The sequence below is a fragment of the Peromyscus leucopus genome, chromosome 3, assembly GCF_004664715.2.
Source record: "Peromyscus leucopus breed LL Stock chromosome 3, UCI_PerLeu_2.1, whole genome shotgun sequence".
NCBI classification, from domain to species: domain Eukaryota; kingdom Metazoa; phylum Chordata; class Mammalia; order Rodentia; family Cricetidae; genus Peromyscus; species Peromyscus leucopus.
Window position 1 is genome coordinate 86,441,038 of NC_051065.1, and position 12,108 is coordinate 86,453,145.

The 12,108-nt window shown below is 37.7% G+C and overlaps 2 gene segments (V, D, J or C); both read left to right on the forward strand.

Moving 5' to 3' along the window:
* The first annotated feature begins 2,083 nt into the window (after nucleotides 1-2,083).
* On the forward strand, nucleotides 2,084-2,718 carry LOC114686488. The segment is given in 2 exon segments: nucleotides 2,084-2,169; nucleotides 2,372-2,718. Coding segments are annotated over 2 exon segments (396 nt in total).
* An 8,359-nt stretch (nucleotides 2,719-11,077) lies between these two features.
* Nucleotides 11,078-11,555, forward strand: LOC114686504. The segment is given in 2 exon segments: nucleotides 11,078-11,126; nucleotides 11,308-11,555. Coding segments are annotated over 2 exon segments (297 nt in total).
* The last annotated feature ends 553 nt before the right edge of the window (nucleotides 11,556-12,108 follow it).

Sequence of the window (12,108 nt, forward strand, 5' to 3'; positions counted from 1 at the left end):
ATGCATCTACCCATTTCTTTTCTTTTTTATTTATTTTTTTTTCCTTTTATTTTATTTTACAATACCATTCAGTTCTAAATATCAGCCACGGATTCCCTTGTTCTCTCCCCTCCTGCCCCCTGCCCCTTTCCCCCAGCCCACCTCCTCCTGGGCAAAGCCTCCACAGATGACTGAGATCAACCTGGTAGACTCAGTCCAGGCAGGCCCAGTCCCCTCTTCCCAGACTGAGCCAAGAGTCCCTGCATATAAGCCCCAGGTTTCAAACAGCCAACTCAGCATCTCCCCATTTTATTTGACTATTAAATGTGTTGTAATATGTCCCCTCCGAAAGACTGGCCCTATCTGGGGATCCCTTTCTAACACCTTACAAGTAATCATAGTAAAAGTTAAACAGAAAAATGAAAAAAATTGATGATATGATTTACCTATGAGTGAGTAATATCTCACTTATCATTCTGGGACTGGACTGATTCATTCAACATAATTTTTCCAGTTCCATCCATTTTCTCAAAACTTTCATAGTTTCATGGTTTTTTTTTATATCTGAACAGAATTCAATGGCACAAATATACAACATTTTTTATCCACTTATCATGTTGTAAACATCTACATTAATTTCATTTCCTAGCTATTGTGCATACACCAGGTGTGGGGATCCAAAAGAGTCCTGCTCCTACATTTTCCACCTATTCTAGGGTTCTTCGGAGGAGAGAGGGATTAGAAAATATCAGAGAAAAAGAGAGACCTGGGTGACAAGAGGAAAGACTGAAACACAGGGTAGCTTCAGGAGAGTCTGGATCAATACCCAACAACCTCCAAGGTTTATTCAAAAGGCTTTTTATACCATGCCAATGGAGCAGGAAAACACCTGCACTTTTAAGATCAAAGCACAACACACAGCCAAGTGTAGACCCACCAACACCTGGCAAACATTCCCATGTTGAAAACATCCCATTATGCAGCCTTGCTGGGTAAAGCAAGGTGAGATTCTCCGACCCTGGATAATTTGGGCCTCCATAACCAACAAAATAAATGGATGTGCATTTATATCTGTTATATGCTATACAGTCCTTCAGGTACACGCACAGGAAAGGAATGGCTAGGTCATGTGGTGTTTGAGACTATCTGAGGAAATTTCACATTGGTTTCTACAGTTATTGCACTCCCACAGCACTGAATCAGGGCTCCCCTTTCCTGCTACTTTCATTCCTCTAGAATTTTGATAGTCTGTTTTGTGGATATTGAGGACTTTCAGAAAGCTGAGACATTGTTTGTACATAAAATTATGCTATGGCTTGGTTACATAGCCCAAGTGAAAGGAATACTTCTTTCTTCAAATGGACCTGATGAAATTTTCTCTCCTGATTTAAACTGCATCAGAATTGTTGCCTATTACATAGCATGAAAAATCATGTACTAGGTAAGCTATTTGTTTGAACATTCCATAAATGTTTCCCCATAATCCTGTATCACTCTTGGTGGTAAAACACACAAGAAGCAGTATTCAGAGTTTATCTTGACAGTGCTAACAAATAGTTTGATATTCCAAACTTGGACACTCTTCTCAACTGTGGCACATTGTGAACTTTAATAAGGCTTCCATTCCACCCTCTGAGGAGATGTTTTCCTATGACATTCAGACTTTCCATTTTTTTGTCCATGATATCTCATTAATAGGGCATCTCTTTAGTATTATATATTGCATGCTTCATGGAATGTTTAGACAATTAAATGGGATTCAGTCCATATTGGAAGAAACATCAAGGAAAACAACATAACCCTGAACCAAGAGGATGGTTAAGAAATGCCCTTAATTTCAAGCTACTGAGTGTATCGCAGACACTTTCTTATACTGTGCTAATTTTGCATCCATATATGTGAGATACATGCACAAGTCTCTTTCAAATCTCAGCATATCATCAGGTAACCAGAAGAGGGAGATAGACTCCCCAAAGGCACAAGAGCTTGCTCTCCTGAACAGTTCTTTATTGGGACATATATGAAGTCAGTATCATTTGCATAAGTGCTTCTTCCTTCTAAGTTCCTGCTTCTTAGAATATTATAAGAAGGTCTTTCTTGGGCTGTGTCACGACACACATAAACACAGGGAAAGCTGGAAGATGGTGTCCACATCTCAGCTCCTTGGCCTTCTGTTCTTCTGGGTTTCAGGTAAGAGATTTTAGACAGGGCAAAAAGTAGAAGTGTTAATTAAGTACAGAATTTTATTACATCATTAGGAATCACAGCCTCAAATGGAATTTGACTTCCTGTTTTAGAAACTTGGTACAATAAAATAATTTTTTAAAAAGCAGTTTAGAAGTGACTTTATATGCAATGTTGTGATCTACTAATATTTCTCATATGTTTTCAGCCTCCAGAGGTGACGTTGTGCTGACTCAGTCTCCAGCTACCCTGTCTGTGACTCCAGGAGAAAGAGTCACCATGGCCTGCAAGGCAAGCCAGGGTATTAGCACAAACTTACACTGGTATCAGCAAAAATCAAATGAGGCTCCAAGGCTTCTCATCCAGTATGCTTCTGGTTCTGTCTCTGGGATCCCCTCCAGGTTTAGTGGCAGTGGATCAGGGACAGATTTCACCCTCAGCATCAACAAAGTGGAGCCTGAAGATGTTGCAACTTATTACTGTCAACAAGGCTACAACTGGCCTCCCACAGTCATACAGACCATAGCAAAAACCACCAGAGAAGCAGAAGTGTGAGGCTGGGCTCTTTCAGCTGCTTCTAGTGGTTCCTCTACCTCTTCAAAGTGTTTACAGATGCAGACAGCCTTGATATTTACACAGACAATTGAAGTGAAGAGTTCTGGAAAGCTTCTTGCCTCTGACCTCTTTTCACTCCATTTTAAATGTATAATACATACAAATTTTAGTGTTATATCTTTTCCTGTATTCATTCACTTTACCTCTCAGTCAGGTTTGTCAGGAGAGTAAAGAACCAACTTCCTTACACACTTGTCAAAATTAACACAAAATTTGATAATTATGGTTCACTTTATATTAATTATCTGACACTGATTCATTAATGCTTGATTGGCCATTAAAATATAGTTTAGAATATATTTAATCTGTTCTTTAAGTTTCATTTTTATCAAACTATATAGACATACACATATCAGATGTTCCTTAAATGTAGTTTCTTAAACTACAATCCTGTTTACTGTGGTTCAAGTACAGAATTTTTCAAAATGTAACATTTTTATAATTGAGAATTTAATTTATGCTTCCAATTATTCTCATCCCCCTACTATTTTTCTAAATCATACCAAATCTACTACTCATCCCTCACCACCCGCCCACTTCATCTCCACATATAAATTGTACCTTGTACACTGAGTTCAATGTGGGTGGACGATATATTCATGGATGTAGGAACATCTACTGGAGGAAGCATTTTCAAGTCATTAGAGACAACACTCTTAGAGAAAACTGTCTCTCTCACATTTGGAAGCCATCAACTATCAATTATAACCCATCAGCTAATGGTGCAGACTGATGAGTTCCTCCCCCTCCATGCTTCAGTGTTGATTGGCTTAATCTTGTGCAGGTCTTATCCAGACAGCCACAGCTGCTGTGAATTCATCAAAGAAGGAGTACCAAGATGTCCGTAGACTCTGTTTTGTTCTGTTTCTCCATCAACTTTGGCTCTTACAATGTTTCCACCATTTTTCAATGAAAGTCCCTGAACCTTAGACAACTTTTTGACTCTGTAAGCTTCTCAGTTCCATAGAAACCTTATTTGAAATTTAATCTATTTTTTACAAGTTTAAGTCTATTGATGAGGTGGTATTGTGTTCCCCACAATATTATGCACCCTATTAACTTATCTAGGGTCAGAGATAGAACAGCCACAATATTAAACATACAGGATAGGGAGTAGTATCACATGCCTTTAACCCTAGCATTCCAGAGGCAGAAATTCAACTGTTCAAGGACACAGCCAAGCATGGTGACTCATGCCTTTAATCCCAGAAAGCTAGCCTTTAATCCCAGGGAGTGATGCTAGAAGGCAGAAAGATATATAAGGCATGAGGACCAGGAACTAGAAGCATTTGGCCTGGTTAAGCTTTTACCTGGTTAAGCTTCAGGCCTTCAAGCAGCAGTTCAGCTGAGAGCCATTGGGATGAGGACACAGAAGCGTGCACTCTGAGAAAACAAGACCAGCTGAGAAGTTGGCCAGGTGAGGTTAGCTATGGCTTATTCTGTCTCTCTAATCTTTCAGTGTTCACCCCAATACCTGGCTCAGATTTGATTTTATTAATAAGAACTCTCTAAGATTCATTTGCTACATGTTGATAATATCAGCTCCCCTAAGGAAGAAACAGGACTCGGTCATTGTTTAGGGTTCTAAACACAATACAGGGCCTCAATCTCAATTCTGCTTTTACTGATGTTCTTTATCTCTGAGAAGAACAGGAAAAATGATTCCCTGAGTTTATTTCTCATGGAAGGTCCAAGAGAGATCTCAGGGCTTTTCTTCATACTACCCCTTTATGTGAGAGATCAGTTTTATAGGAAAAACTGATACTTATAACACACCCATAATTCCTTTGAAAATATTCCTGTGAATATACATGCATGTCTTAAGTAAATTCTGTATTTTATTAGCTTTTTCATTTTTACTGAATTCTTAAATAACACAGGGTTATAGTACAGTTTCAAGCTATGATGATCTTTCACATTGGAGACAGAATCATCATCAACTGCTAAACTAGCTTCTTGAGAAACCAGGTTTCCTTGTTAAAAACAGATCTCAAGCCACTCCCCTAATGTCCTAGAATACATAGAAAACAACTTCATTCTGCCTTCAGTGAAGGGAAAGTGAGATTTGTACCAAATCACAGAGTAACCCCTCTTATATTTTGTTTGTGTTCTGACAAATAAAACTTGCTTGGACATCTGAGGCACAGCGACCCTCTAGTTAGGCATAGAGACCATATAGTGGTGGCACACGCCTTTAATCCCAGCACTTGGGAGGAGGAAGAGCAGGAGTACAAGGGCACTCTGGGCTACACAGGATTGAACCAGTCTAAAAGAGAAATAGAGACAGGTGGTGGTGGTGCATGCCTTTAATCCCAGCACTAAGGAGGTAGAGAAAAGAATGTAAGGCAGGAGGAGACAGGATCTCAGTCCCATTTAGTCTGAGGACTAATAGGTAATGTGCTAGAAGCTCCAGAATTTCCTAAGAAACACCATGTAAACAGCAAAGGTTTGAAGGATTTCTCCATCACTTGGCAACAAGCTAAGGATATTGTAAAATAAATGTCCTATATGTTCCTTCTATAACCAAACTCCATAATCTGCAGAGAGCAATCCAAAAGGTATACAAATAAATGAAATTTGGCAGATGGATGTGTTTCATTTTGCAGAATTTGGAAGACTAAAGTATGTACACCATACAAATTGACACCTATTCAGGATTTCAGTGGTCAACTCCTATGAGTTCTGAAAAGCATGATTCTGTGATTATACACCTATTAGAAGTTATGGCCATCATGGGAATACCTGTACAAATTAAGACAGACAATGCCCCAGCACATGTCTCCAATAAAATGAGACAGTTTTTTGCTTATTACAATATAAAGCATGTTACAGGTATACCACACAATCCCACAGGCCAAGCAATCATAGACAGTTCCAATCAAACTTTAAAGGATATGCTAAATAAACAGCAACAGGTAACAATGGCTCCTAGAAATAGATTGCATAGTGCTTTATTAACCTTGAATTTTCTCAATGTTGATGAGAAAGGAACAACAGCTGTGGAGAGACATTGGATGACACAAAACTCCTGAGCTAAACCAACTGGTTTATTTCAAAGATGTGTTGACCTCAGAATGGAAACCTGGATATGTCCTACATTGGGGAAGGGGTTTTGCTTTTGTTTCTGCAGAAGAAAAGCTATGGATACCAACAAAATTAATAAAAATTCGATTCAAACAGGAGAAACCCCTTGATGAGGAGAAGTAAACGCTCATCCACCAATGTGACATCTCTACAAGGTTTAAGTAAAATTTAACAATCAAGGGTGGGGGTAGGGATCTGTTTTTGTCTTTCTAGGAGAATGGAAATACTCATCTTTCAGAAATCATAAGGCCTTGAATATCCAGATGTCTACAGCCGAAAGAAAGAATCTATTGGTACCAATCCACACAGGGTAAAAATCTCGCTACCTAACATCTATATCTCTTTTAATCTAGAAAAGTTGTGGTTTCAATTCAATTATAAACCAAGCTGGCTTTGGAGAGGGAATTGGCTCACTCCTTCTCTAAAAACAAGCTTATTGCTAAAACAAAAGGTTGAGAGATTCTTCAGTCCCATATCAGAAGAGCCCTCTGGTGTGGGACAGAAGGAATCCAATAAAAAGGCACCATTGTCTTCAAGATTCTAATTCTCTCCATGTTTAGTCTTGATTTCTCTGAATCCTTTCTTACATGTCATGTCATCTTTAAATACAAACTTTCCATTTTTATGTATTAATAATGTTCAAGTTTTTGTGGTAAAAAATAAATTTTTCCAATATCAATCTCTGAGGTCTCCAGAAGAAAGATGGGGCCCCAACAACAACTCTACCCAGTCCAGAATGATGCCATGGTACTCATCATCATACTACACTTCTAGCCAGAATTTCAGACAATCTTACCCATTACTTTGAGACTTGCTGCAGAATCTACAATTAGTCTAACTGAGACTTAACTATTTGAGCTTTCTTACAGAACCCAACAGAGATAACATCACCCACCCAAACAGCAGGAAGCAATTCTAAGAAAACAATGCCCTTTCTCCCAAAGGTTTCATGCTTCTCAGGGTTGGTGATGATGGCTAGAGGGTTGGTGGTGGAAGAAAATATTAGACTCAGTATTCATCTTAAGAAAAGAAAAAGTGTCTCAAAAAACAAAAAAAAAGGAAAGAAAAAGTGGACTGGATAGATATAAGTTATTATGGTAGATTATTGTATATACTAGTAAACAAATTTAGTAAAATAGCAGCCTTAGATAATTTGAACTGTTATGGATTCTTGTATATTGATACAAATGTAAACTATTTTTTTATATTCCTGTTTAAGATAATTTGTATATTGATACATATACAGAACTCTCTTTGATGTAATGTACATATATTTCTACTCTTATTTAAAATATTTTGTATACTGATACAAATGTAAATTTATATCTGTCATACTGTATGTATGCTCTACCTCCATTTAGGATATTTTGTATATTGATATATATTTAAGATTATTGTCATATTTCAGGTTGCACTATACAGTCCTACTTCTGATAAAGATATTTGTGTAATGTCTCAATTTTGAAGTCATTGTCCTTTTACCGTACATTTGCTTACAAATTGTTTACCTTGTTAACATGAAGTCTTAGTCCTTAGGTTATATAGGTAGATAAGACTTATAGATTTAAAGTCACCTATGTTTATCATCTTTATAGTTATGTTAGTTAGGTTATCCAGATTTACAGATACATAGGTTGGATGGACAGGTGATCTTCAAACACTTTATGGATCTGGAGAATATGGCATTTAAATAACTTAGAATTCTGTTGATGTGAGACACGATTGCTCCTGGCAGCACCAATTTGATCCCGAGACAAGGTTGGGCTTCTAAGACATTTCCATTTGGAAATTTGACTTCTTGGCACAAAATGGCCTACAGGGAAAAGAACTGCCCTTGCCTTGATGGCTGACATTATGAATGCTGTCCTTTCTGGACAAGCAGGACACAAGGAAAAGTGGCTTCTGAACTCTGCCAAGACAGGGTAAGATGGTCTTTCAGAATTCCTGCTTCTGAAAATGGTCTGTCAGATACTCTAGGCCTGTAGCCAATTTGAATGTACTAACAATGCTGAGAAACATTAGGTGACTGTCCAGGTTGCCAGCAGTCTCTGTCTACTCTTGCAAAAATCCCAAAAGTTGCTTGCATCCATCTACCATTTCTCAGGTATCATTATATTCCTTTTCAGTTCTTTGATGGGATTGAAGACTAGCAGTTATAGTTACGAAATAGTATATATATAATATCTTAGATAGAACATATTAAGTATTAGATTTAGGTTCTTTAGGATATGTCACCTTTTGGAATGACCTTTGTAACATGCCTTGTACCTATGCTCTAGACTTCTCTGGATTTTAGTATGTGTCTCTTGTTTGATATTGTTTGTGTTGGTTGTAGTTCCATCTTATCTAGGTCATTATCCCTTATTACTCTTGGACAATATTTGATAATCATTCCTATTGTACATAGTCTTGTATTAGGTTAGGACTTTCTTATTTAGAAAAAAGGTGTGATGTAGTGGGTAGTTGTTCCAGCTTTGATGTACTAACCCCATTGAGGCTTCAGTAACTGTCACACCTCCAAGGTAGGGCCAAGACAGGATCCCTTAAGACATGAGATCTGGATGTGTCAGCCCTCTTGATTCCTAGTTCCTGGGTGCTAGAGGTAGACCAAGCAGAGTTCTCCAGAGAACACTGCTGGACTGTGCTATACCTTTCCCAGACCCCGTAACTTTTCCCTTTATTTGTAGGTAAGTTACCCCACAAAATAAATACCCTCCCTTTTAACAATATTAAGTATATTGCCTTAATACTACAACCAATAATTCATCATTTTGTAGTTCTGGAATCCAGAAGCCCAACATAGGACTCAATGGCCTGAATTTAATATTTTGGCAGCCTATAATTCCATCTGAAGGAGTAATTAATTAATTTTTAAGTGCATGGGTGTTCTGCCTGTAATAATGTTTTATACCTTATGCATACAGTGCCAACAAAACCCAGAAACAGAATTGGTCCCCTGGAAATGCAGTTTCAAATACAAGTGAACTGCCATCTGGGTGCTGGGAATTGAGCTTGAGTACTCAAGAAGAGGAACCAGTGCTCTTAACTGCTGAGACAACACTCCAGTCCCTACATTTCTATGTGGAGGATTGGGGAGGTGGTAGACCTTTTTTGTGTCTTCCAGATCTTTGTGGGTGCTTCACTCTCAGCATTGTGACTATTCTTCTCCACTTTTTTTAGTTATATAAAATTTTTTGCTATAATCTATATCTTTTCTTAAAAGTCTTTCAATTCCTTTCAAGTGTTGCATGCATTTTGAAATAATATTCACCCATTTGCCCTCCTCTAACCCTTCCCCGATTTCTACATCCTACTTGGTTCATTCTTTCTCTAGTTTGGCTTCTACTTTCCTCTCCCATCACTTTCTTACAAAAACACATCTACATATAAGAATTTATATTTCTATACAATCTAGGGTTAACAAATTGGACTTAAGGTGATATACACATTTTTTTCAGCACCTTTTTTGCTTTCTCCCCTTCTTTCATGGCTACATTCCCTTCTCATGTCTTACCATTGAACTGTGAAGACTGAGAATACTCACTGTCCTACTGGTGGATCTAATTTGGTGTCAATGTGATATATTTTCCAGTCTTTATATCTTTAAATAATTAATAGAATTAATGTGAGTTCCTGCCCTGGCTTCCTTCAATGATCGACTGTTACTTTGAATGGTAAGAAGAATAAATTTTCCCATCCTTTCAAGTTGCTTTTGGTCATGATATTTCACTGCAGCAAGAGTAACTCAAACTAAGACACCTCCATTACTCTTCCTTTCTCTGTTCCATATTTTGTTTCCCACAAGTTTCCCTCCCTCTTCTAATTTGCCTCTATAACTACCCTACATATGTAATTATGTTTTTAAAAAATCTAAGATTTATAAATGAGAGAACACATGTAATGATTTTGTTTCTACTCCATATGCCTGCCCCTTGCTTCTTCTTCATGGATCACATATCACTCTAAACTCTACTTATGTGTTCTCTGATGTAGACACCCAAAAAGGTCACTCCATACTTAAGAAATATGATTTTTGTTGGTAGACTCTACCTTTCAGAAATTTATCTCATATTTATGAGTAAATTTAATGTTTATGAGGCAGAAATCCATGATGGCATATAAACAGTATGCTAACAGATACTATCTAGGTATTCTTTAAACAAATTGATCCGGTGGTTTGGGAGCCAACAGATACAACAGGGAATTACAGTTTTATAGACCACAAAAAATGTTTGTTCTTAGTGTGTGCCTCTTTACAATATTAATATCCTCTTTAAAAATGGTCCCTTTTATTAGTCATCTTTTGTTGTGATAAAACACCATGATCAAGGTAACTTATAAAGAAAGGGTTCATTTAGGCTTTCTGGGTGAGAGTCCAAGAGGGCAGAATGGAGGCAGCAGACATGGTGGCTGGAGCAGAAACTGAGGGATCATATCTAAAACTGCATGTATGTGTGTGTATATATATATATATATATATATATATATATATATATATATATATATATGTACATATGTATGTGTACTGTGTGTGTATCATAACTCGAACTGTGGATGGCTAAGAACTATTTTGTGAATGCTTCAAATCATACCTGAGTCCTCTACAAGGGCAACAAGTGCTCTTATCTACTGAGTTTACTATCCACTTCAAACCTTCCTTTCTAAAGAAATATTTCACCTTCTTTACCTCCTCCATTCCCTCTTTCCTGTCAACATTTTTCTTTCCTCCCCAATACAAACTTCCCACTCTTTTAACCATCTTCTTCTTCCTCCCCCTCCCCTTCTCTTCCCCTTCTTTTCTTCCATTTCCAATCTTTCTTTCTCTCTTTTTATCTTTCTTTTTTCTTTCTTTCTCTCTTTCTTTCCTTCTTCTCCATCATTTTTATTGTTTCCTTAGGTTTGTAATCAAAGGTAGTTCTGTTATTATTAAACTTGCTGTCCTGAAAATATTTAGACATTAATGCTTTGAGAGCTATATGTTGATTCTTTTGCTTCAATGTTAACTTCCTTCCCAGCGATTGCTTGCTTTCTTTGTTGGTATTTTTGACTGTTAATATAAGCCGGATACTCTCACACCCCACTGGCCCAGCAGTTTACTTTCTTATTTGATGATTGCTTTGCTTAGGTTCCTACAGGTCAGCCCAGCTGCCCGTGTTTTATAAACCAGGTCTTTTCAGTGAGAACTGAAATGAATCAAGCAGTGAAGGGCATCAAGATGGAGTTACAGATCCGTGTCTTCATATTTCTGCTCTTCTGGGTATCTGGTAGGAAATATATCTGTATTATAATATCTTCAAATAATTCATTTGTAGAGAAACACCAATTTCATATTAGAAGCCAATGGCATGCAGATATTGCAATTAGAAAAGACATTTTAAATTTCAAAATTTGTATCATGAATTCTTTTTTGTATGTGTGTATAATATTGTTTATTTCTGATTGCAGGTGCCTATGAGAACATTGTAATGACCCAGTCTCCCAAGTCATTACCTGTGTCAGTAGAAGACAAAGCCACCATGAGTTGCAAGTCCAGTCAGAATGTGGGTACCAGTATAGCATGGTATCAACAGAAACCAGGGCAGGCTCCTACATTACTGATCTACTCAGCATCCACTCGGTACACTGGAGTCCCTGATCGCTTCACAGCCAGTGGGTCTGGGACAGACTTCACTCTCACCATCAGCAGTGTCTAGGGTGAAGACCTGGTAGATTATTAATGTCAGCAGGGTTATGGTTATTCTCCCACAGTGCTTCAGACTCCACCACAAACCTCCTCTGAGAGTCTCACCAGCTGCCTGCACCACATACAGCCCTGGACCTGCACACTTTCCCCTTCTGTATGAGAGGTAGTATTCCTGACTCATTGATGCAAAGCTCAGTAGGAAAAAAGATAAGCACTAACTTTATTCTAAATAATTATGCTTATGCCCACAGATAATTGAAGTTCTCAGTCCTAATAAAGAAATTTCTCTTTTCCATAGAAAGTATTACAGAGATCTATAACTGTTCAAAATGCAAAGAATAAGTGAACTTGAGGTTGCCATCCACAACTGATAAAGCTACAAACACCAACTCATAAATATGCAGTAAAATACCTCCACCTAAAGCTCAGAGAATCCTGCAAAAGAAGGAACTGAAGTAATATAGGAGGCAGAGGACTTGTACATCTATCTGCTCCTATATGCTTGTAGGTATTCCAGAAAAGTTGCACTCATGATATCTCAAACATATGGTTCTCTATAAAAG